Here is a 26,687-nt window from a genome sequence, read left to right as displayed (position 1 = left end):
CCGGATTTGGATACAACAATATTTCCCAAGCTTTAAACATCCCAAGGAGCACTGTGCAAGCGATAATATTGAAATGGAAGGAGTATCACACCACTGCAAATCTACCAAGACCTGGCCGTCCCTCTAAACTTTCAGCTCATACAAGGAGAAGACTGATCAGAGATGCAGCCAAGAGGCCCATGATCACTCTGGATGAACTGCAGAGATCTACAGCTGAGGTGGGAGACTCTGTCTACAGGACAACAATCAGTCGTATATTGCACAAATCTGGCCTTTATGGAAGAGTGGCAAGAAGAAAGCCATTTCTTAAAGATATCCATAAAAAGTGTTGTTTAAAGTTTGCCACAAGCCACCTGGGAGACACACCAAACATGTGGAAGAAGGTGCTCTGGTCAGATGAAACCAAAATTGAACTTTTTGGCAACAATGCAAAACGTTATGTTTGGCGTAAAAGCAACACAGCTCATCACCCTGAACACACAACATCCCCACTGTCAAACATGGTGGTGGCAGCATCATGGTTTGGGCCTGCTTTTCTTCAGCAGGGACAGGGAAGATGGTTAAAATTGATGGGAAGATGGATGGAGCCAAATACAGGACCATTCTGGAAGAAAACCTGATGGAGTCTGCAAAAGACCTGAGACTGGGATGGAGATTTGTCTTCCAACAAGACAATGATCCAAAACATGAAGCAAAATCTACAATGGAATGGTTCAAAAATAAACATATCCAGGTGTTAGAATGGCCAAGTCAAAGTCCAGACCTGAATCCAATTAAGAATCTGTGGAAAGAACTGAAAACTGCTGTTCACAAATGCTCTCCATCCAACCTCACTGAGCTCGAGCTGTTTTGCAAGGAGGAATGGGAAAAAATTTCAGTCTCTCGATGTGCAAAACTGATAGAGACATACCCCAAGCGACTTACAGCTGTAATCACAGCAAAAGGTGGCGCTACAAAGTATTAACTTAAGGGGGCTGAATAATTTTGCACGCCCAATTTTTCAGTTTTTGATTTGTTAAAAAAGTTTGAAATATCTAATAAATGTTGTTCCACTTCATGATTGTGTCCCACTTGTTGTTGATTCTTCACAAAAAAATACAGTTTTATATCTTTATGTTTGAAGCCTGAAATGTGGCAAAAGGTCGCAAAGTTCAAGGGGGCCGAATACTTTCGCAAGGCACTGTATATATCCTGGTTGAACGATTTCCAGGAATCGTCCAAACGGGATATTTGGAAAACATTGGGAAATTTACCGGAATTTTGCAACCCTACCTGCAAGTCACATTATGCTGGCTTGCAAAGTGATGTGTAATTCCTATTGGAATCTAGCCAGAGTTAAGATATCCAACAGTTCGAATTTTATTCACCCGCAACCTGCAGTCATAATGACTGCCAGGGTTAGGAACAGTGTTAGGAGACTGCTAAGTGTCTTGCTGTGTCTGAATCCTGGCTCTGTCAATCACCAAAAATTCTGAGATTTCCATACCCAACTATAACATTTTCCATCAAGATAGAACTGCCAAGGGGGAGAAGTTGCAGTCTACTGCAGAGATAGCCTACAAGTAATGTCATACTTTCCAGGTCCATACCCAAACAGTTCGAACTACTAATTTTAAAAATTACTCTCCAGAAATAAGTCTCTCACTGTTGCCGCCTGCTTACCGACCCCCCTTAGCTCCCAGCTGTGCCCTGGACACCATTTGTGAATTGATCGCCCCCCAACTAGCTTTGTTCTGTTAGGTGACCAAAACTGAGATATGCTTAACACCCCGGCAGTCCTAAAATCTAAGCTAGATGCCTTCAATCTCACACAAATCATCAAGGAACCCACCAGGTATAACCCTAAATCTGTAAACAAGGGCACCCTCATAGACGTTATCCTGACCAACTGGCCCTCCAAATACACCTCCGCTGTCTTCAACCAGGATCTCAGCGATCACTGCCTCATTGCCCGTATCCATTATGGGTCCGCAGTCAAACGACCACCCCTCATCACTGTCAAACGCTTCCTAAAACACTTCTGCGAGCAGGCCTTTCTAATTGACCTGGCCCGGGTATCCTGGAAGGATATTGACCTCATCCCGTCAGTTGAGGATGCCTGGTCATTCCTTAAAAATAACTTCCTCACCATCTTAGATAAGCATGCTCCGACTGCCCTCAACCAGCACAAAAACATCATGTGGCGGACTGCAATAGCATCGAATAGTCCCCGCGATATGCAAATGTTCAGGGAAGTCAGGAACCAATACACACAGTCAGTCAGGAAAGCAAAGGCCAGCTTTTTCAAGCAGAAATTTGCATCCTGTAGCTCTAACCCCAAAAAGTTCTGGGACACTGTAAAGTCCATGGAGAACAAGAACACCTCCTCCAAGCTGCCCACTGCACTGAGGCTAGGTAACACAGTCACCACTGATAAATCCATGATTATCGAACTTCAACAAGCATTTTTCAATGGCTGGCCATGCCTGCCTCCTGGCTACTCCAACCTTGGCCAACTGCCCCCCCCCCCCCCCACAGCTACTCCCCAGCGTCTCCTTTACCCATATCCAGATAGCAGATGTTCGGAAAGAGCTGCAACACCTGGACCCGTACAAATCAGCTGGTCTTGACAATCTGGACCCTCTATTTCTGAAACTATCCGCCGCCATTGTCGCAACCCCTATTACCAGCCTGTTTAACCTCCCTTTCATATCGTGTGAGATCTCCAAGGATTGGAAAGCTGACGCAGTCATCCCTCTTCAAAGGGGGAGACACCCTGGACCCAAACTGTTACAGACCTATATCCATCCTGCCTTGCCTATCTAAGGTCTTCGAAAGCCAAGTCAACAAACAGATCACTGACCATCTCGAATCCCACAGTACCTTCTCCGCTGTGCAATCTGGTTTCCGAGCTGGTCACGGGTGAACCTCAGCCACGCTCAAGGTACTAAACGATATCATAACCGCCATCGATAAAAGACAGTACTGTGCAGCCTTCATCGACCTGGCCAAGACTTTCGACTCTGTTAATCACCATATTCTTATCGGCAGACTCAGTAGCCTCGGTTTTTCTAATGACTGCCTTGCCTGGTTCACCAACTACATTGCAGACAGAGTTCAGTGTGTCAAATGAGAGGGCATGTTGTCCAGTCCTCTGGCAGTCTCTATGGGGGTGCCACAGGGTTCAATTCTCGGGCCGACTCTTTTCTCTGTATATATCAATGATGTTGCTCTTTCTGCGGGCGATTCCCTGATTCACCTCTACGCAGATGACACCATTCTGTATACTTCTGGCCCTTCCTTGGGCACTGTGCTATCCAACCTCCAAATGAGCTTCAATGCCATACAACACTCCTTCCGTGGCCTCCAACTGCTCTTAAACGCTAGTAAAACCAAATGCATGCTTTTCAACCGTTCGCTGCCTGCACCCGCATGCCTGACTAGCATCACCACCCTGGATGGTTCGGACCTAGAATATGTGGACATCTATAAGTACCTAGGTGTCTGGCTAGACTGTAAACTCTCCTTCCAGACTCATATCAATATCTCCAATCTAAAATCAAATCTAGAGTCGGCTTTCTATTCCGCAACAAAGCCTCCTTCACTCACGCCGCCAAACCTACCCTAGTAAAACTGACTATCCTACCGATCCTCGACTTTGGCGATGTAATCTACAAAATAGCTTCCAATACTCTACTCAGCAAACTGGATGCAGTTTATCACAGTGCCATCCGTTTTGTTACTAAAGCACCTTATACCACCCACCACTGCGACCTGTATGCTCTAGTCGGCTGGCCCTCGCTACATATTCGTCGTCAGACCCACTGGCTCCAGGTCATCTACAAGTCCATGCTAGGTAAAGCTCCACCTTATCTTAGTTCACTGGTCACGATGGCAACACCCACCCGTAGCACGCGCTCCAGCAGGTGTATCTCACTGATCATCCCTAAAGCCAACACCTAATGTCAGGTCATCAGAGCCCTATGAGTATCCCTAAACATTACAGGATTTGCAAACAGATGAGGAGATCAAGTTTCTTCAAGGGGCGGCCACACCATGAGTGATCACATCTCCTTGGAAAGCAAACTCCGATCAACTTCTCCCACCATACTTAGACGGAAGCAATCATCCCAGAGGGGATCCTGCAAACGCACGGTTTGCCTTGGAGACTAACTGACTGTGTTTGCAATCCATCCCGACTGGACCAAAGGAAGAATTCACTGTATGGAAGTTCTCTAATATAATGTACTTCCTGGACTGAGAACTGAGAGAGATCTCGCTCCTTTGGCTGTGAGCTATTTTCAGTCCACTGACCTCATCAATCCCATTTTCATCCCATCATAACAGAATCCCAACTGAGAGGCAACAACGACATAAAAGTAATATGCCCTGTTACATTATCTATATAAAGTGACGTTGTGTGTGAAACTTAGTGGAAGTCACTGAGTAATTGCAAGACGGCAGGTCTAATTTACAAGCCCATGTTCAATACTGTCCTGGCATTGTCCATGTCGGAGGCTAACTGGTAGCCTAGCCCATTGTCTATTCGTGGTTGGTGACGCTCTCTATAATTTCACAGTTGTGAAAGCCTATGTCAATGACGTAGGCCAATCACTTTTTCTCTTTCAATTAATAAGACCATATCATCCTTTAAAGTCTTGTGAATGTACTATTGTACTTGCCTGAGTTGAATACGGAAATTCATTTATACGGACAGACCTGTGACTCTCACCTCAATAACTGAATTGAATCCCATTATACCCTGCCTTGATATTGTATTTTATTAGCTACCTCATGTTCCAACTTATTTGGTCTAGTAAATGAAACATTGAATGAACTATTTGTGGCATAAAGTTATTTCACCAGTGATCGGGTTCTTGAGGTTCCAGAACTCGACGATAGTAAAATGATATTGTTGATAGTATTAACACTATAACAGTTAATGATTCATTTGGAGAGAATAACCAAATTAAATCAATCAAATCACTGAATTATTCCAGTAATTAATCAGTAAATGATCTTAAATATGATTTAGCCCAAAGTCACAGCAGACTACAAAAACATTTTAAATAACTGTACTCGGATATATTTCTGAAACTGGTTAGGGGCCCGTAAGTAAGTGTTTCACTGTAAGGTGTTTGGAACTTGTTGTATTCGGAGCATGTGACGAATACAATTTTGATTTGATATTAAGTGCAACGAGTTTCCTCAACATTTTTTAGTAATGACAGCACATTGGTGTTAACATTGTAGGGGACCCCATTACCATGTTTCTCCACGTCCTTCAGTGGGTCTACTCCAGGAGAGAGGATGAAGAACATGGGTGTGGCGGGACCAGACTCTTCAAAGGACACAGCAAAGTCAAGCGACCTGCCAACCACATACTGACTCCCCAGCTTCTCCTCCACAAAATCTCTGTGGGGAGACATGATGATATATGTTCAATACAAACAGTACCAGTCAAAGGTTTGGACACACCTACTCATTCAAGGGCTTTTCTTTATTAAAAAAAAAACAATTTTCTACATTGTAGAATAATAGTGAAGACATCAAAACTATGAAATAACACATATGGAATCATGTAGTAACCAAAAAAGGGTTAAACAAATCAAAATATATTTTAGATTCTTCAAAGTAACCACCCTTTGTCTTGATGACAGCTTTGCACACTCTTGGCATTCTCTCAACCAGCTTCACCTGGAATGCTTTTCCAACAGTCTTGAAGGAGTTCCCACATATGCTGAGCACTTTTTGGCTTGTTTTCCTTCACTCTGCGGTCCAACTCATCCCAAACCATCTCAATTGGGTTGAGGTCGGGTGATTGTGGAGGCCAGGTCATCTGATGCAGCATTCCATCACTCTCCTTCTTGGTTAAATATCCCTTATACAGCCTGGAGGTGCTATCCCTTATACAGCCTAAGCGTGAACCAGATGGGATGGCATATCACTGCAGAATGCTGTGGTAGCCATGCTGGTTAAGTGTGCCTTGAATTCTAAATATATCACTGACAGTGTCACCAGCAAAGCACCCCCATACCTCCTCCACCATGCTTCAAGGAGGAGCCACACATGCAGAGATGATCTGTTCACCTACTCTGCATCTCACAAAGACAAAGGTTGGAACCAAAAATGTCCACTTTGGACTAATCAGACTAAAGAACAGATTTCCACCGGATTAATGTCCATTGCTTGTGTTTCTTGGCCCAAGCAAGTCTTCTTTTTATTGGTGTCCTTTAGTAGTATTTTCTTTACAGCAATTCAACCAGTCGATGTTGAGATATGTCTGTTACTTTCTGAATTCCGTGAGGCATTTATTAGATTATGAGATGCAATTTCTGAGGCTGGTAACTATAACTAACTTATCCTCTGCAGCAGAGGTAACCCTGGGTCTTCCTTTCCTGTGGCGGTCCTCATGAGAGCCAGTTTAATCATTGCGCTTGATGGTTTTTTCGACTGCACTTGAAGAAACGTTCAAAGTTCTTGAAATTGTCCGCATTGACTGACCTTCATGTCTTAAAGTAATGATGGACTGTCATTTGTCTTTGCTTATTTGAGCTGTTCTTGCCATAATATAGACTTGGTATTTTACCAAATAGGGCTGTCTTCTGTATACCACCCCTACCTTGTCACAACACAACTGACTGGCTCAAACACATTAAGAAGGAAAGAAATTCACTTTTAACGAAGCACACCTGTTAATTGAAATGCATTCCAGGTGACTACCTCATGAAGCTGGATGAGATAATGCCAAGAGTGTGCAAAGCTGTCATCAAAGCAAAGGGTTGCTAATTTGAAGAATCTCCAATATATTTTGATTTCTTTAACACTTTTTTGGATACTGTATGTGCCCATATTTGTTATTACATAGTTTTGATGTCTTCACAATTATTCTACAATGTAGTAAATAGTAAAAATAAGGAAAAACCTTTGAATGAGTAGGTGTGTCTAAACGCTTAACTGGTACTGTACATGTAACTGCCCAAATAAAGGAAACACTTGAGCAAATGTTTCCTTTATTTTGGCAGTTATCTGTACAAAATACACATTCGGAATGCAGAGCACTGCTCATGGCTAATGGTGGTCAGTTTACAAGCTGATAATGCACTCATACAAACATAGTATTTATTACTTTTCAATGACATAACTATTACATACTGTAGCTGTGGGCAATGGCCACTGGGTTAAATGTTAGCTCACTGGGTTGAATGTTAGCTGTTTACATTATATTATGTTTGTTCATTGGTGGGACAGGGAAATTCAAAAGATATCCTCACAAAAAAACAGAACCACAGTTGTACTGTATATCCTCTAACAGTAGGTCAGAAGGTAAGGTATTTGACCTTTCACCTCACAGCGTAGGTCATGCGGTCAGGCCTCATGGCCCTCATCATACACAGTCTCTGTAGGGAACTCTTATTCTTCCACTCCTGAGGAAACTTCTCCTTCTCAGGACACTCCGACTCCACAAACTTCTTCCAACGCTTGGCCGAACCCTCCATGTCCCGGTCCAGGTTACGGAACTCGTCCATGGAACACAGAGACTGGGATGGAGGGATGAATGTAGAGGAAAGCGAAGAGGAAAGCGGACGCAAAAAAATATGCATTAAACATTTGCCAGAAACTACAACTCTTGAGGTAGATACTGTATGTAAATATAGGCAGGGGTTAATGTGGTAATTGAGGTAGATACTGTATGTAAATATAGGCAGGGGTTAATGTGGTAATTGAGGTAGACACTGTATGTACATATAGGCAGGGGTTAATGTGGTAATTGAGGTAGACACTGTATGTACATATCGGCAGGGGTTAATGTGGTAATTGAGGTAGATACTGTATGTACATATAGGCAGGTGTTAATGTGGTAATTGAGGTAGACACTGTATGTAAATATAGGCAGGGGTTAATGTGGTAATTGAGGTAGACACTGTATGTACATATAGGCAGGTGTTAATGTGGTAATTGAGGTAGATACTGTATGTAAATATAGGCAGGGGTTAATGTGGTAATTGAGGTAGATACTGTATGTAAATATAAGCAGGGGTTAATGTGGTAAATGAGGTAGATACTGTATGTAAATATAGGCAGGGGTTAATGTGGTAATTGAGGTAGATACTGTATGTAAATATAAGCAGGGGTTAATGTGGTAAATGAGGTAGATACTGTATGTAAATATAGGCAGGGGTTAATGTGGTAATTGAGGTAGATACTGTATGTAAATATAGGCAGGGGTTAATGTGGTAAATGTGGTAGATACTGTATGTAAATATAGGCAGGGGTTAATGTGGTAATTGAGGTAGATACGGTATGTAAATATAGGCAGGGGTTAATGTGGTAAATGTGGTAGATACTGTATGTAAATATAGGCAGGGGTTAATGTGGTAATTGAGGTAGATACTGTATGTAAATATAGGCAGGGGTTAATGTGGTAAATGTGGTAGATACTGTATGTAAATATAGGCAGGGGTTAATGTGGTAATTGAGGTAGATACTGTATGTACATATAGGCAGGGGTTAATGTGGTAATTGAGGTAGATACTGTATGTAAATATAGGCAGGGGTTAATGTGGTAATTGAGGTAGACACTGTATGTACATATAGGCAGGGGTTAATGTGGTAATTGAGGGAGACACTGTATGTACATATCGGCAGGGGTTAATGTGGTAATTGAGGTAGATACTGTATGTACATATAGGCAGGTGTTAATGTGGTAATTGCGGTAGACACTGTATGTAAATATAGGCAGGGGTTAATGTGGTAATTGAGGTAGACACTGTATGTACATATAGGCAGGTGTTAATGTGGTAATTGAGGTAGATACTGTATGTAAATATAGGCAGGGGTTAATGTGGTAATTGAGGTAGATACTGTATGTAAATATAAGCAGGGGTTAATGTGGTAAATGAGGTAGATACTGTATGTAAATATAGGCAGGGGTTAATGTGGTAATTGAGGTAGATACTGTATGTAAATATAAGCAGGGGTTAATGTGGTAAATGAGGTTGATACTGTATGTAAATATAGGCAGGGGTTAATGTGGTAAATGTGGTAGATACTGTATGTAAATATAGGCAGGGGTTAATGTGGTAATTGAGGTAGATACTGTATGTAAATATAGGCAGGGGTTAATGTGGTAAATGTGGTAGATACTGTATGTAAATATAGGCAGGGGTTAATGTGGTAAATGTGGTAGATACTGTATGTAAATATAGGCAGGGGTTAATGTGGTAAATGAGGTAGATACTGTATGTAAATATAGGCAGGGGTTAATGTGGTAAATGTGGTAGATACTGTATGTAAATATAGGCAGGGGTTAATGTGGTAATTGAGGTAGATACTGTATGTAAATATAGGCAGGGGTTAATGTGGTAAATGTGGTAGATACTGTATGTAAATATAGGCAGGGGTTAATGTGGTAATTGAGGTAGATACTGTATGTACATATAGGCAGGGGTTAATGTGGTAAATGAGGTAGATACTGTATGTAAATATAGGCAGGGGTTAATGTGGTAATTGAGGTAGATACTGTATGTAAATATAAGCAGGGGTTAATGTGGTAAATGAGGTAGATACTGTATGTAAATATAGGCAGGGGTTAATGTGGTAATTGAGGTAGATACTGTATGTACATATAGGCAGGGGTTAATGTGGTAAATGAGGTAGATACTATATGTAAATATAGGCAGGGGTTAATGTGGTAATTGAGGTAGATACTGTATGTAAATATAAGCAGGGGTTAATGTGGTAAATGAGGTAGATACTGTATGTAAATATAGGCAGGGGTTAATGTGGTAATTGAGGTAGACACTGTATGTAAATATAAGCAGGGGTTAATGTGGTAAATGAGGTAGATACTGTATGTAAATATAGGCAGGGGTTAATGTGGTAAATGAGGTAGATACTGTATGTAAATATAGGCAGGGGTTAATGTGGTAATTGAGGTAGATACTGTATGTAAATATAGGCAGGGGTTAATGTGGTAATTGAGGTAGATACTGTATGTAAATATAGGCAGGGGTTAATGTGGTAATTGAGGTAGATACTGTATGTAAATATAGGCAGGGGTTAATGTGGTAATTGAGGTAGATACTGTATGTAAATATAGGCAGGGGTTAATGTGGTAATTGAGGTAGATACTGTATGTAAATATAGGCAGGGGTTAATGTGGTAAATGAGGTAGATACTGTATGTACATATAGGCAGGGGTTAATGTGGTAAATGTGGTAGATACTGTATGTAAATATAGGCAGGGGTTAATGTGGTAATTGAGGTAGATACTGTATGTACATATAGGCAGGGGTTAATGTGGTAAATGAGGTAGATACTGTATGTAAATATAGGCAGGGGTTAATGTGGTAATTGAGGTAGATACTGTATGTAAATATAGGCAGGGGTTAATGTGGTAATTGAGGTAGATACTGTATGTAAATATAGGCAGGGGTTAATGTGGTAATTGAGGTAGATACTGTATGTAAATATAGGCAGGGGTTAATGTGGTAATTGAGGTAGATACTGTATGTAAATATAGGCAGGGGTTAATGTGGTAATTGAGGTAGATACTGTATGTAAATATAGGCAGGGGTTAATGTGGTAATTGAGGTAGATACTGTATGTAAATATAGGCAGGGGTTAATGTGGTAATTGAGGTAGATACTGTATGTAAATATATGCAGGGGTTAATGTGGTAAATGAGGTAGATACTGTATGTACATATAGGCAGGGGTTAATGTGGTAAATGAGGTAGATACTGTATGTAAATATAGGCAGGTGTTAATGTGGTAATTGAGGTAGATACTGTATGTAAATATAGGCAGGGGTTAATGTGGTAAATGAGGTAGATACTGTATGTACATATAGGCAGGGGTTAATGTGGTAAATGAGGTAGATACTGTATGTAAATATAGGCAGGGGTTAATGTGGTAAATGAGGTAGATACTGTATGTAAATATAGGCAGGGGTTAATGTGGTAAATGAGGTAGATACTGTATGTAAATATAAGCAGGGGTTAATGTGGTAATTGAGGTAGATACTGTATGTAAATATAGGCAGGGGTTAATGTGGTAATTGAGGTAGACACTGTATGTAAATATAAGCAGGGGTTAATGTGGTAAATGAGGTAGATACTGTATGTAAATATAGGCAGGGGTTAATGTGGTAAATGAGGTAGATACTGTATGTAAATATAGGCAGGGGTTAATGTGGTAATTGAGGTAGATACTGTATGTAAATATAGGCAGGGGTTAATGTGGTAATTGAGGTAGATACTGTATGTAAATATAGGCAGGGGTTAATGTGGTAATTGAGGTAGATACTGTATGTAAATATAGGCAGGGGTTAATGTGGTAATTGAGGTAGATACTGTATGTAAATATAGGCAGGGGTTAATGTGGTAATTGAGGTAGATACTGTATGTAAATATATGCAGGGGTTAATGTGGTAAATGAGGTAGATACTGTATGTACATATAGGCAGGGGTTAATGTGGTAAATGAGGTAGATACTGTATGTAAATATAGGCAGGTGTTAATGTGGTAATTGAGGTAGATACTGTATGTAAATATAGGCAGGGGTTAATGTGGTAAATGAGGTAGATACTGTATGTACATATAGGCAGGGGTTAATGTGGTAAATGAGGTAGATACTGTATGTAAATATAGGCAGGGGTTAATGTGGTAAATGAGGTAGATACTGTATGTAAATATAGGCAGGGGTTAATGTGGTAAATGAGGTAGATACTGTATGTAAATATAAGCAGGGGTTAATGTGGTAATTGAGGTAGATACTGTATGTAAATATAGGCAGGGGTTAATGTGGTAAATGAGGTAGATACTGTATGTAAATATAGGCAGGGGTTAATGTGGTAAATGAGGTAGATACTGTATGTAAATATAGGCAGGGGTTAATGTGGTAAATGAGGTAGATACTGTATGTAAATATAGGCAGGGGTTAATGTGGTAAATGAGGTAGATACTGTATGTAAATATAGGCAGGGGTTAATGTGGTAAATGAGGTAGATACTGTATGTAAATATAAGCAGGGGTTAATGTGGTAAATGAGGTAGATACTGTATGTAAATATAAGCAGGGGTTAATTCACAGACACAGTATTTTCCCACCGTCTCTGAAACCTTTCTAAGGATGAACAAATGGTTATTTGCTCTTATTGTTTACCTCATATAAGTGCCACAAAGGAGAAAAGTTTGGGTTGGAAAAGTCTCATAATAAGACAGAGTGCTTATCTTCTCTTACGCCAATATGAATTGTATTTATTCAAACCATAGTGCTGAGTAGACATTAGGCTGTTTATAACAGCGGGTAGAAAAGGGGAATATGCTTCGGCAGCACAAACCTGGCACATACTCTAGACTTTTATCTGACAGCATTTGTTCTTATCTCAGCTTTGGATCACTGAAAAACAGTGGCCTCACAGAGTGCTCTGAATGTCACACACACACACACACACGCACACACACACACACACACAAACACCTGTCCTCTCAGTCTCTGTCAATCAAGTCAAGGTCCTATCGAAGAACATCACAACTCCTTCCCCGGAAATACCCACCACGGCCCTTAATGAGCTAAGATGAAGTCACTCCAACTCCTTCACTTAGTTAATTACCAGTATCTGGGTTGGCAGATTCTCAGGTCAGGAGAGAATACTACAGCCCCCTGTGGCTTCCTCTCCATCCCATCCTTCTAATATCATCTAAGAGGGCCACGGCCACCAGGCACTATCACAGGATCTCATCCTCTCCAACTGATTATGTTCCTGACCGCGATAAGAACCAGAGTGACTGAATTAAATTAATCGTACCTAGACCGACATCTCTGTGGAATAGCAGGAGAGGAGAAGATGGTTTTGGAGTTTAGGATCATTAATAGTGGAGAGGGTCCGGGTTGAAATATTTATGAGTACGAAAGCCTGAGGTACACTGCCATTACGGTTTAGCTTGTACATCAACTGATTTGATGGGAGGGGGAACTATGCTCTCTGGAGTACAGTAGCCAGACATCTGCTCTCAACACTACTGTAATCCCTGAGCAAGTGGGGACGTCGTAGCCCCCCACCTTTCCGGAAAGATCTCTCTCCCTCTCTCTCACACTCCCCCTCTTACAATGGTGTTTGTGCACCACTGGTTGCCCTTTTCTTGTGGCAACAGGTCACAAATCTTGCCGCTGTGGTGGCACAATGTGGTATTTCACCTAATAGATATGTGAGAGTAGTGAACCCTTGAGAGGCAGCAACTTCTCAAATTAACATTTTTGTAAAAAGAATGGCATGCCTTTTTATTTCATACATGTTTTAGCCGTAATGCTCTTACCGCTAAGAGCGGAGTTTCCCAACTCCGGTCCTCCAGTACCCCCAACAGTTCAAATTTTTGTTGGAGCCCTGGACAAACACACCGGATTCGATCGAGGGCTTGATGATTAGTTAACAAGTTGAATCAAGTGTGCTTGTCCAGGGTACCAATACAAATGTGTACTGTTGGGGGTACTGGAGGACCAAGGTTGCTTTATTGTAGTGGAAGTAGACTTCACTGTACCCATTATGTTCTGTTATCTTCCACAGATGTACTGAGTTATGGAGTGGAAACAGACTAAGTGCTAAAATAACTACAGGGGAAAAGGGGAGTTCAGTCATACGTAAATGACAAGGATAGTCAGTGGATGGTTTGTTCTAAAGTATGTAGTAGGATGAATTTATCCCTAGACACTGATTTAAAGTAGCATGTTGTCCCCTGATGGTGAAGGTTTGGCTTTTGTGGGGTAAACTGATCTTAGATCTGTGGTTAGACGTGTCTTCAACCTCAACTGTGAAGGTCTGACATCTTCACTTCCTGTTTGCCTCACCTTGATACCGCCCCAGGAATGGTTGGACAGGAAGTCGACAGGAGAGGTCACTCCTGGTTGGACGGGATACCTCAGCAGGAAATCTAACTCTGTAGGGTTGATCTCCTTATTCATCAACAGGATCTGGGTTCACAATGACAAAAAACATATACTGTCAAAATAACATTCATTCCTATATTGTTCTTTTTTAAAGACCGAAAAGGAGACCTCCGAAGTTTTAAAGGGCAGTGATTAATACCTAATATTCGTCACTGTGTAATGTAAAAACATTTCTATTTGACCAAGAATGTACAATAAAGCTTTTATTGAACTTTGAACTCTGACTTTCTGTGTACCTGGAAGACGAGCTGTGCGATGTATGTGAGTTTATCACACTCGAATAGGCCTCTGGTGGTATACTGGAACACTTGGACAGTGATGCTGTCTATCAGGTTAGACACTCTCTGTTTCAACACCTCGTCTGCCTGGGCCTTCAGTACCGCTTTCTGGAACACTACACTAAATGCCTGTAGCATAGAAACACAATGGATAGAACAGACTCAGTACTGCCTAGGATAACAGACACTATGGATAGAACATTCTGGAACACCACAATGAATGTCTGGAGCATAAAAACACAATGGATAGCAGACACACTTCTAGAACCCAAATTATTTATTTCCTGAAACATATCCAAAGTACGAGCTGGCTGGCAATTGTTCAACTGACTGCATTTAAAATATATGGGTCTGCCCTGTGCGTTTTATCTACAGCAGAGACATTTCATCTGGTGAAAGGTCCATTGCAGCCGTTTTTATCTCAATATCAAATCATTTCTGGGTAGCAATTAAGTATCTTACTGTGATTGTTTTCAATTAAAATGGTCAAAAATAGGGGCTCCCGAGTGGTGCATTGGTCTAAGGCCTCGCAGTGCGAGCTGTGCTACTAGAGATTCTGGGTTAGAGTCCAGGCCGCGACCAGGAGACTCATGGGGCAGCGCACAATTGGCCCAGCGTTGTCCGGGTTAGGGGAGGGTTTGGCCGGCAGGGATGTCCTTGTCCTGTCGCGCACTAGCGACTCCTGTGGTGGGCCGGGCGCAGTGCACGCTGACATGGCTGGCTTCCGGGTTAAGTGGGCATTGTGTCAAGAAGCAGTGCGGCTTGGTTGGGTTGTGTTTCAGAGGACGCACAACTCTCGACCTTCGCCTCTCCCGAGTCCATATGGGAGTTGCAGTGATGAGACAACACTGTAAATACCATTTAGATACCACAAAATTGGGGAGAAAACAGGGTAAAAGAAAGCTTCTTAGCAAAGAGCAATTTCTCAAGCAAGAATTTTGCTGGGAGTGGTTTGAGTGGGAGGGGAAAACTGAACATTTGCTGTTATTGGAAGAGAGGTTTGTAACTCTTTTTCTTTATTGGCGAACTAATTTTGATGTCACCAGGCAGGCCAAAACATCATCCCACCAAAACAGACTGAAATTTCAGGCGGTCTTTTCAAACAGCTTGTACACTAAAAGGGCATCATCATCATTTTCAAAATGCCACAGCATTATTTCAAACTCATAGTGTGAAAATATATATCAAATATTGGAACATCACATTTTTGACTGCACTGGGCCTTTAAACTCTCTACAGTTGGCCCAGGGTGGCTAGCTACCTGCAGAGAGCAGTGTGATTGCAAACCATATCTCACCCCGTGACTCCTCAGTGCTTTGGAGGGTGACAATAGCAGGGACATTAGGTGAAGCATAAAAGCGTTAGGAAGCGACAAACACAAAAGAGCAGAAAGCATAAAACACTGGAAACTAATGGAGGAAAAGGCAGAAAACAGAGCAGCGTGGGTAAAGACTTCGCTCGCTGGGGAGCTCTGAGGCAGGGACAAACATGGTGGGTTAATAGAGAATGTACGGAGAGAAAGAGAGAATGGTGAACTGTGTGTGTGCTCACTAGGGAGTGTCAATAACAGGTCAGGTCAATAGAGAGGTGGGTGTACCTTGAGAGAGAACTGGTACATTGGGTGGATCTTATTGAGGTCGTTCATTATGAAGTACAATAAGGATGCTCGGGCTGCCGCAGGCCGATAGTGCTCCCGCGCCTCGTTGATTTTGGCCTCGGTCACCTTGGCTTCTTTAACCTGCAATACACACACAGCAAACACACATACATGCGTAAATACACACACAAAGCCACGTAAAACACAGATAGGATTCATTCACCAGCCAGGGAAATTATAGCAAATTATAACAGAGAGTACAATAACATCCTCTCCCACTGAACAAAGCAGCCATTCCAATTTAATGATCCAATTCAACATGCCTATAGAGAAGGTGAAAAATATGTTGCCACACATTCACTGAACATACTGCGCCAGTATTAACAAAGTAGTGGCACTTTGTAAAGGAATCCACTCTCACATCTCAGTCTCTAAGTGGTGTCCTTGAGCCTAATGAAGAGCCTTTCTACTGCTCACTTGCCAAGTTTCCCAATTTGTGACTGTGCCAACGCTTCGATCTACAGTAAGCGAGTACAGTCAGCAGTGAGCAGGAGGTTCTGCATCAGCATCTCAATATACTGTGTATTCAAAAACATCTGTAGGATAGTCTCTAGAGGTGGAGAGCTAGATGTGGAGATGACCCTTTCCTGCAGTCAAATGACCAAATCACGCTCTAGTGGCCTCATGGGTGCAATGTTCTTCATATTTTTCAGAAGTCAATGTTTTTTTTATTTATCTGACATGGTGCAGGTTCTTCTTTTTTTAAGCCTACAACCACGTGTGCGGTGGATACTTTTGTTTCAAAGTAGATTTGTTTAAGACTACCAAGGAACACTCTCTGTGACCCTGATTTAGCCCACTGCGGTAAAAGGTCCATAAAGTACCATTGCTAATAGCTTTCCGAAAAGGTGCAGAGCTATGACGTCCCCGCTTGCTTAGGGTTTACATTAGCATTGAGAGCAGACGTCTAGCTTTGTCGTACCTTTGCATACTACAGTTGAAGTCGGAAGTTTAAATACACTTAGGTTGGAGTCATTAAAACTCATTTTTCAACCACTCCACACAATTCCAATGGGTCAAAAATTTACATACACTAAGTTGACTGTGCCTTTAAACAGCTTGGAAAAATGATGAAAATGATGGCATGGCTTTAGAAGCTTCTGATAGGCTAATTGAAATAATTTGAGTCAATTGGAGGTGTACCTGTGGATGTATTTCAAGGCCTATTTTCAGACTCGGTGCATCTTTGCTTGACATCATGGGAAAATCAAAAGAAATCAGCCAAGACCTCAGAAAAAAAGTGTAGACCTGCATATGTCTGGTTCGTCCTTGGGAGCAATTTCCAAACATCCGAAGGTACCACGTTCATCTGTACAAACAATAGTATGCAAGTATAAACACCATGGGACCACGCAGCCGTCATACCGCTCAGGAAGGAGATGCGTCGTCTCCTAGAGATGAACGTACTTTGGTGCGAAAAGTGCAAATTAATCCCGGAACAACAGCAAAGGACCTTGTGAAGATAGTGGAGGAAACAGGTACAAAAGTATCTATATCCACAGTAAAACGAGTCCTATATCAACATAACCTGAAAGGCCACTCAGCAAGGAAGAAGCCACTGCTCCAAAACTGCCATAAAAAAGCCAGACTACGGTTTGCAACTGCACACGGTGACAAAGATCGTACTTTTTGGAGAAATGTTCTCTGGTCTGATGAAACAAAACAACTGTTTGGCCATGATGACCATCGTTATGTTTGGAGGAAAAAAGGGAAGGCTTGCAAGCCGAAGAGCACCATCCCAACCAATAATCCCGGGGTAGCAGCATCATGTTGTGGGGGTGCTTTGCTGCAGGAGGGAATGGTGGACTTCACAAAATAGGTATCATTATGAGGAGGGAAAATTATATGGATATATTGAAGCAACATCTCAAGACATCAGTCAGGAAATTAAAGCTTGGTCGCAAATGGGTCTTCCAAATGGACAATGACCCCAAGCATACTTCCAAAGTTGTGGCAAAATGGCTTAAGGACAACAAAGTCAAGGTATTGGAGTGGCCATCACAAAGCCCTGACCTCAATCCGATAGAAAATGTGTGGGCAGAACTGAAAAAGCATGTGCGAGCAAGGAGGCCTACAAACCTGATTCAGTTACACCAGCTCTGTCAGGAGGAATGGGACAAAATTCAACTTATTGTGGGAAGCTTGTGAAAGGCTACCCGAAACGTTTGACCCAAGTTAAACAATTTAAAGGCAATGTTGCCAAATACTAATTGAGTGTGTGTAAACTTCTGACCCACTGGGAATGTGATAAAATAAATAAAAGCGGAAATAAATAATTCTCTACTATTATTCTGACATTTCACATTCTTAAAATAAAGTGGTGATCCTAACTGACCCAAAACAGGGAAGTTTTACTAGGATTAAATGTCAGAAATGGTGAAAAACTGAGTTTAAATGTATTTGGCTAAGGTGTATGTAAACTTCTGACTTCAACTGTATATGTCAGAGAGCATAGGTTCCCCCCTCCCGTCAAATCAGTTTAGGCACAAGCTAAACCCTAATGGCAGTCTACCTCAGGCTTATATACTCGTAAATTTTTCAACCCAGACCCTCTCCAATATTAACTCAAACCATCCTAAACTCCAAAACCATCTTCTCCTCTCCTGCTATTTCACAGAGATGAGAAAGAAAGCTAGAAAGAGAGAAAGTGAGAGAGACAGAGACTCAGAAACAGACAGAGATAAAAATAGAGATAATAAAAGAGAGAGAACCTTCTCCTCTATCTCTGCGGCAGTGCGTTTGGTGATCTCCAAGTTCTCCACAAGCTCTGTGTCTCCCAGGAAGTTCCCTGAGGCGGAGGAGAGACGGGACAGCAGGTTGTCCTCCAGGATCTTCAACGTGATCTTAAAACCATTCTGCTGCTTCGTCAGGTTCCACTACAGTAACATACAGACAGAAATAAACAAATGGAAAATAAAGATTGTACTAAAACAGATGAAATAAAACATTGCAGTAAAATACACAGACACTACACACAAGGGTCAAAAAGGTAAGATTAACAAACTCAAAGAAACACAAATAAAGAACGGAAACACAAAATGACAGAGAACAGAGAGAGGCGTAAAATGGCTGCCATTAAAACAAATCCTCTCTCTTCCGTAGCGGCTGACCTGGGGTTATCTTTTATCTCGTGAGGTGAAGCCAAATGCTAATGTCACTCTCAGGGTGGACAGTAAAGTTCTAGTCTATTCTATTCTATCCTTGGCGAACCTCGAAAGTTCCTTGGGGTAAACAAGGCACCAAGGGCGATGGGTTGCTCAGGGTTGGACGATGGTCATGTTTGATTAGAAACACTGTTGAACTACGTGTGGCCCATCCTTGATTCGGGACACTAATTACTGCTGGTGGTAGATAAACACGCATTAAAGGTGATGGTGGGGGCTTAATTTAGCGCAGGCATACTGAAGGATGCCTCAAAGGCAGAAGCAATCAATGGTCTCTGCATGGGCTATCTGGATAGATGAAGAGGAGGCTCTGGGGTGGATTAGAATGTCTTCCTCTCAAGGCTGAGGACATCAAGCAGTGGCCAACAGACTTCCACCACCCTGCTGCCGTCTGATGAGAGAGTCGATGCTGCTGCAGGATCCACAGGCTTTGATGGTAAACCAAACAAACACAAACACACGGACAGGCGCTGGACGGATCACACACACACACACACACACACACACACACACACACACACACACACACACACACACACACACACACACACACACACACACACACACACACACACACACACACACACACACACACACACACTCCTGAATGCCTGCACATGGCCTGGATTAAGGGGTATTAATCATCGTACACCATATGGAGAGGTGAACCTGGCCTTCTGAGAAAGCCTCAATGCTTTGGTTTTAACACCCTTTGTTTTAAAATGCCAGGGTACCACAAAACTTTCACTTTTCAAAGATAGACAGGACCCTTGTTTCGTTGTCCTTCGCTCTGCTTGGCCTCCTGCCGTTTCATGCCCCCAAAAAACTTTCCTGCACAGTCTTCCTGCTTATCTACGGATTGCTTCTTAGCTGTAACCTGGTTGGGTGATTGATTCTAGTTAGTCCCAAAACAATTACATGCCAACGTGTTCCAAATCAGTAACAAGAATGGTGTCAATGACATACCGTATATAATTGGAGGTTCATGATTGGAGAAACAAGTATATGTATAATTGGAGGAGGGGTTCAAGTGAAGCAATTTGCCCTGTGAGTTCACGTCACGACCTTGACCTTCTCTCTTCTGTCTCCCCTCTCTTTCCACTGTACGAGGGCAAAGCTCGCCACATCAAAACACCCCCCAATTTTTAATAACAAGTCAGTTATTAATGTTTAGTTCTCAGTCGGCATATTGTTCACGTAATTACCCGGCCTGGGAAAAACAAACAATTAACCAGATAGCAGAAATCCCTAATTGGGATTAAAAAGAGATAATACATCTATCATTTCAGGCAGATGATTACTGAGAGCCAGTGAACAGCCCTGGTGCGGCAATATGGAAAACGGATCTCTCTCCCTCTCTTTCTCTCACTCTCTCCCACTCTCCTAGGCTGCATCAGACACACGCTCATGTACGCACACACACACACCCAAAACACTGCACCCGAGTGGGAGGCCGTTATTAGAATTGTTAGGGGGATTCTATGGGTGTCCCCCTCTCTGAAAATGGAGAGTTGACATTTGACACTTCTTAACTGGACTTTGGATGAGTTCATTAAGCAATAAGGCAAGAGAACCCGTGGATTATCGAGAGTAACACACAGTTTAGGGCTGTTCTTAGGCTCGACGTGAATACAAAGCGCAGCAAGGTTTATAGAAACCCTGCTGTTTGAATACAACATCTAATGTTGGCAACATCTTTATTCCAGTGGAGATAAAGTTTATGAATTGCCTGGCTGAACTATGGGACAGGGAATATTTCAAATGTAATTATCACAAATTACGGTCCTTTGTGGTTTAGTTGGTAGAGCATGGGGCTTATAACGCCAGGGTAGTGGGTTCGAATTCCCATGACCACCCGAATGTAAAATGTATGCTTGCATGACTAGAATGCTATGGATAAAAGCGTCTGCTAAATGGCATATATTATATTATTACCCGTGGATTATCATGAATAACTAATGCCTATCAACCAATCAGCATCCAGTATCCAAACTATCCTATTCAGCTCAGTAGCTAAACTCTAAACTCATTAGAGGAATAATGGCATGAAGTTGATTCAGAGACAATAAACAGGTCTACAGGCAGGCTCTATTTGCAGGCTCCTATCAGTACTGTGATTGTTATCAGTCAGTAGAGAGGAAACGTGTTGTTTACTGGGGAACACAGAACAGGTTATAACCAAATAAACAAATTCTACTGGGAATTTTTGGATAGCAGGTGCATGGAGTTAGCCACGCGTTTACCCCGCTTAACTTTTAACGTTAATTAAAAAGATAAGAGTTCCACATCACGTCTTTTCCTTCCCCTCTTTTTCCTCATCTTCTTCTTCCTCTCCTCCCATCTCCATGAAATGCTAATTAAACAAGCTTCATTAAATCACATTTCACTTCTCCGCTGCGTTTTGCTGAGGGGACACACAGGCGGCTTAAAATAACACTGCCGTTTTGTGTGCGTTTGTGTTTGTGTGTGTGTGTGCCCATCTGTGTGTGTGTGCCCATCGGTGTGTGTGTGCCCATTTGTGTGTGTGTGCCCATCTGTGTGTGTGTGTCTGTGCCTATCTCTGTGTGCGTGTGCCCATCTGTGAGTGTGTTTGTGTTTGTAAATGCCCGTCTGTGTGTGTGTGTGTGTGCCGTCTCTGTGTGTGTGTGTGTGTGTGTGTGTGCCCATCTCTGTGTGCGTGTGCCCATCTGTGTGTGTGCTTGTGTTTGTAAGTGCCCGTCTGTGTGTGTGTGCTCGTCTGTGTGTGCCGTCTGTGTGTGTGTGTGCCCATCTTTGTGTGTGTGCCCATCTCCGTGTGTGTGTGCCCCTCTCTGTGTGTGTGCCCATCTCTGTGTGTGTTTGTAAGTGCCCGCCTGTGTGTGTATGCCCGTCTGTGTGTGTGTGTGCCTATCGGTGTGTGTGTATGAGCCCATCTCTCTGTGTGTGCCCATCTCTGTGTGTGTGTGTGCCCATCTGTGTGTGTGTGTGTGCCCATCTGTGTGTGTGTGTATATATGTGCCCATCTGTGTGTGCCCATCTGTGTGTGTGTGTGTATGTGCCCATCTGTGTGTGTGTGTATGTGCCCATCTGTGTGTGTGTGCCCATCTGTGTGTGTGTGTGTGTGTGTATGTGCCCATCTGTGTGTGTGTGCCCATCTGTGTGTGTGTATGTGCCCATCTGTGTGTGTGTGCCCATCTGTGTGTGTGTGTATGTGCCCATCTGTGTGTGTGTGCCCATCTCTCTGTGTGTGTGTGCCCATCTCTCTGTGTGTGTGTCTGCATGTGTGTTTTCAGGTTATTAAAAAGGATGATTTGTCTTCAGATGAAAGCCTACAGGTCTGATTAAACCCTCCCTACAGAGGCCCAATGCCAACAAGCAGCAAGCTGAATGAAATCCACTGGATGTAAATAGAATCACTGCTACAGTAAATCTCCACTCCGCTCTGCTCCGACCCGCTGACTGAGTTTTACAATTATCAGAGTTCCTGATCTCTCCCAAAACACTGCCGTCAGCCGAATGTGTTTCTGAGTAAAGTTGGGCTTTCTGATTTGGTTTAATGCGGTGGTGGTGGGGGGGGGGGGGGAGTGGGGAATAGAGATAGGGAGATTAAGACAAGAGTGTGTGTGCGTGTGTGTGCGCGCATGTGTGTGGGTGTATTACTGAGAGCGGGGGATGGACAGGGATGCTGATAGTCGCAGTGTTTCAGTGACTGTCCTGTCTAAAGGCTTCAGGACATCCATATCCAACAGCCGTGGACACAAAGCCGATCCTGGTTATCGTCGATGCTGTGAGCATGTGGCATCATTAAGTTCCTGGGCTTTGATCAAGACCATTCTTCCAGTTACCTGCATTCAGATACTGCACATGTCGGCCATTCTCTCTCCCTACATAACAACCCTCCACTCTCATTACCTTCAACACTGGAAGGCAAGCCAAGCATCTCAAATGACACCGTATTCTCAAGCAGAGGATGAAGTTTAAATGTAATGCGCTGTCTACAAAATAGGGTGCTATTTTGGTACACAGTTCAAGGTGACATCCCATTGACTCTGGTCAGAAATAGTGAACTACTTGCGTAGGGGTCATTTGAGATGTAATGCCGAGGTGTTACTGAAGCGACAGGCTAGTTTACCAACATTATTATTACAATGCTGAGTAGTTGCTCATCAAGATGCAGTTGATGAGGCTAGTTCAGTGACGAGGCCAGACAGACGTATGTGAGCATGCACACACACACGCGCACACACACACAATATTCTCTACGTGATGGACTCAGGGCCCAATAATTATCACCCTTCCAGTTAACGTCTCGCTAATCAAAGCGTCTGACGATTGTTTTTGGAATCAAAGAGCTCGCCGCCGCGGGCTCTATCGCAGCCGCTTGTGATGTTAAAACTTTGTTAAAAGAAGAGGAGCGAGATAATGATGAGAGGCTGCAAAAAGTCGCTGACTCTAGTCAGTGTTGATGAATCTGTTGTTAGTTACACCTAAGGAGAAGAGACATCAAACCCTGATCGACTCTTGACAGTCTAACTCTCAGATGGTATCTGAAGACGAAAGATGAAAAGACTAAATGAAACCGGACTGGTTTGAGTGTCTGACTGGTAAATGTCTAGAGCTCGTTTCGATACCTGAGGGAGAGTCACACCATATGTTCCTACAGTGTCCTCACTGTTGATTCCCCACTTCCAGTAATGTATGCTCGTCACACACCACCGTTCAAAAGTTTGGGGTCGCTTAAAAATGTCATTGTTTTTGAAAGAAAAGCATATTTGTTGTCCATTAAAATAACATAAAATTGATCAGAAGTACAATGTAGACATTGTTAATGTTGTAAATTACTATTGATGTTTAATGGAATATCTACATAGGCGTACAGAGGCCCATTATCAGCAACCATCACTCCTGTGTTCCAATGGCACGTTGTGTTAGCTAATCCAAGTTTATAATTTTAAAAGGCTAATTGATAATTAGAAAACCCTTTGGCAATTATGTTAGCACAGCTGAAAACTGTTGTCCTGATTAAAGAAGCAACAACTGAGCAAGAGGACAAGTACATTAGTGTCTAGTTTGAGAAACAGACACCTCACAAGTCCTCAACTGGCAGCTTTATTAAATAGTACCCGCAAAACACCAGTCTTAACGTCAATTGTGAAGAGGCGACTCCAGGATGCTGGACTTCTAGGCAGAGTTCCTCTGTCCAGTGTCTATGTTCTTTTGCCCATCTTAATCTCTTCTTTTTATTGGCCAGTCTGAGATATGGCTTTTTCTTTGCAACTCTGCCTTGAAGGCCAGCATCCCGGAGTCGCCTCTTCACTGTTGACGTTGAGACTGGTGTTTTGTGGGTACTATTTAATGAAGCTGCCAGTTGAGGACTTGTGATGCTTCTGTTTCTCAAACTAGACACTCTAATGTACTTGTCCTCTTGCTCAGTTGTGCACCGGGGTCTCCAACTCCTCTTTCTATTCTGGTTAGAGCCAGTTTGCCCTGTTCTGTGAAGGGAGTAGTACACAGCATTGGACGAGATCTTCATTTTCTTGTCAATCCCTTAATTTCTCAGAACAAGAATAGACTGATGAGTTTTTCTGGCCATTTTGAGCCTGTAATCGAACCCACAAATGCTGATGCTCCAGATACTCAACTAGTCTGAAGAAGACCAGTTTTATTGCTTCTTTAATCAGGACAACAGTTTCAGTGCTAGCATAATTGCAAAAGGTTTTTCTAATGATCAATTAGCCTTTTAAAATGATAAACTTGGATTAGCTAACAGCGCGCCATTGGAAAACAGGAGTGATGGTTGCTGATAATGGGCATCTGTACGCTTATGTAGATATTCCATAAAAAATCTGCCGTTTCCAGCTACAATAGTCATTTACAACATTAACAATGTCTACACTGTATTTCTGATCAATTTGATGTTATTTTAATGGACAACAAATGTGCTTTTCTTTCAAAAACAAGGACATTTCTAAGTGACTCCAAACTTTTGAACGGTGGTGTACATTAACAGTTGAATGAGAGGGAAGCCTGAAGCTTCAAGCACGTAAAGGAGCGGTACTAGAATTCCTATCTCGGATCCCTTTTGATTCTCTCCATGTTAGCCACAGTGGCCATTTAGTGCCAGAACGTTCAGCACAGAATAACCATGTTTCCATCCAACCATGTTATGCGGACGTATATAAACACTCCTGACAGGCCTGATGGAAACAGCAAATTTGTTGGTATAATGTCCTAATGTCGACGACACAAAATACACTAGATGTATCGATTTTTTGTGGTGAAATAGATTGGGAAACCTAGCTAACGACCATCATCATAGACGAAACGCTAACTGTGCCCCACCTTGAGTTCCTCCAGGTCAGGCCTCTCCATGCTGACCACAGCAGCCAGTAGCTGGTCCTCCAGACCATCCCTGGTCACAGTAAAGTTCATCAGGGTACACTGGGCTTGGAGCTCGGGCTGGTAGTGTGGGCTGGCCAGCTTAGTGTGGAGAATCAGTCTAAAGCTGGGGTTGTACTCACACTCCTTGTCTCCTATCTTTATGTACCTGAGGAGAGGTGGATGGAGAGAGAGAGAGGAGAGGAGAGTAGTTGGAGGTGTGATGATTGAAGTCGTGCTGTACTAGGACAAATCCACATTTCAAATGTGTCAATGAACTTCTCACTTCAATTTGTGACAGTGACCGTGCAAGGTCGGTAGGATTCAGCCTACTGGAACTGGCTGACAGGTGTATTTTAAAGCAGGTTTCAGATTTGACGGAAAATGCTTTGGAAATCACTTAGAGAGTCACGCACCTGCCCTTCTTGATGGTTTCTCTCCCCAGTAGTGGCCCTAGAACAGGGTCTACAGTATCCTCTAGGTTCTCGATCAGAACCACGTCACCAGCAGACAGAGCTCTCTCGATGGAGTCCAGATACCTGAGAGACACACGCCCAGAAGTCAACACAGACCCGTGAATAGGAGTTTTACTGTCACTAGAAAGAGCTTAAGCCTTAATCAGTTTTACCCAATATTTTAAAGACTTTTTGTACTATGCTTGTTGAACCGTCTCCTGCACTATCGGTGATGGGTAATGATGTGGAAATTTCATTGAAGAAAATGTTTAATCTACATCGTTATAGCAATTCATTAAACCAGGAAGTGATTCTGAGTAAAGTCTTTCTCACCCACTCTGCCCAATAAAAGAGGCAATTATGGTCTCTATTAAGATTGCCAAGGAGAGCCCATTATATACCCTCTTCAAAAACTCTCTCCAGAACAGCTGCCATCTTGTGACTCACCCTCTCTGTCCGATGCGGATGACGCGTAGATCCTCTCCGTATTTGTTTTTGATCCACTTGACGCCCTGTAGCTGGGGGTCCACCATGAGGGGCCAGCGCTGGCAGGAAGTGAGGATGGTGGCGTTTTCCGTGGACATCCTATCGGCCGGCAGGCCCTCGTTCTGCCACGCCGCGATGTCAGCGTCGTCCATCAGCATGGTCAGAGGGTCCAGGTCAGGGGTCACTGGGATGGGCACCTGGGAGAGAGGGGAGGTTGGATGGGGGATGGTGGTTAGTAACAAGCATAGAAGCCACAGGCATTGAAATGGCATGGATCAGAGGGGTGGACAACCTCCTCTTGGAGATTCATGGGGGGAGGGGGGGGGGGCTTTTGGTCCAGCCCTGATTCTATTCATCAGCTGC

At 42.8% G+C, this 26,687-nt stretch overlaps 1 protein-coding gene across 1 annotated transcript in view; it reads right to left on the bottom strand.

The window, feature by feature from the left end:
• The window catches only part of dnah9 (dynein, axonemal, heavy chain 9), a 145,400-nt gene that overhangs the window by 45,457 nt on the left and 73,256 nt on the right, over positions 1-26,687 (bottom strand). Inside the window, exons 59-67 of the mRNA XM_064950630.1 lie at positions 26,286-26,521; positions 25,800-25,922; positions 25,348-25,552; positions 18,574-18,738; positions 15,803-15,943; positions 14,164-14,334; positions 13,829-13,951; positions 7,327-7,520; positions 5,246-5,394 (exon numbers count right to left, since the gene is read on the bottom strand). Of these exons, the coding sequence (XP_064806702.1) occupies positions 5,246-5,394; positions 7,327-7,520; positions 13,829-13,951; positions 14,164-14,334; positions 15,803-15,943; positions 18,574-18,738; positions 25,348-25,552; positions 25,800-25,922; positions 26,286-26,521 (1,507 nt within the window). The remainder of the gene's footprint in view (positions 1-5,245; positions 5,395-7,326; positions 7,521-13,828; positions 13,952-14,163; positions 14,335-15,802; positions 15,944-18,573; positions 18,739-25,347; positions 25,553-25,799; positions 25,923-26,285; positions 26,522-26,687) is intronic.

This window comes from Oncorhynchus masou, chromosome 31 (genome assembly GCF_036934945.1).
Source record: "Oncorhynchus masou masou isolate Uvic2021 chromosome 31, UVic_Omas_1.1, whole genome shotgun sequence".
Classification (NCBI taxonomy): domain Eukaryota; kingdom Metazoa; phylum Chordata; class Actinopteri; order Salmoniformes; family Salmonidae; genus Oncorhynchus; species Oncorhynchus masou.
Note: the sequence above shows the minus strand (reverse complement) of the source record. Positions and strands in the feature narration are given on the sequence as shown.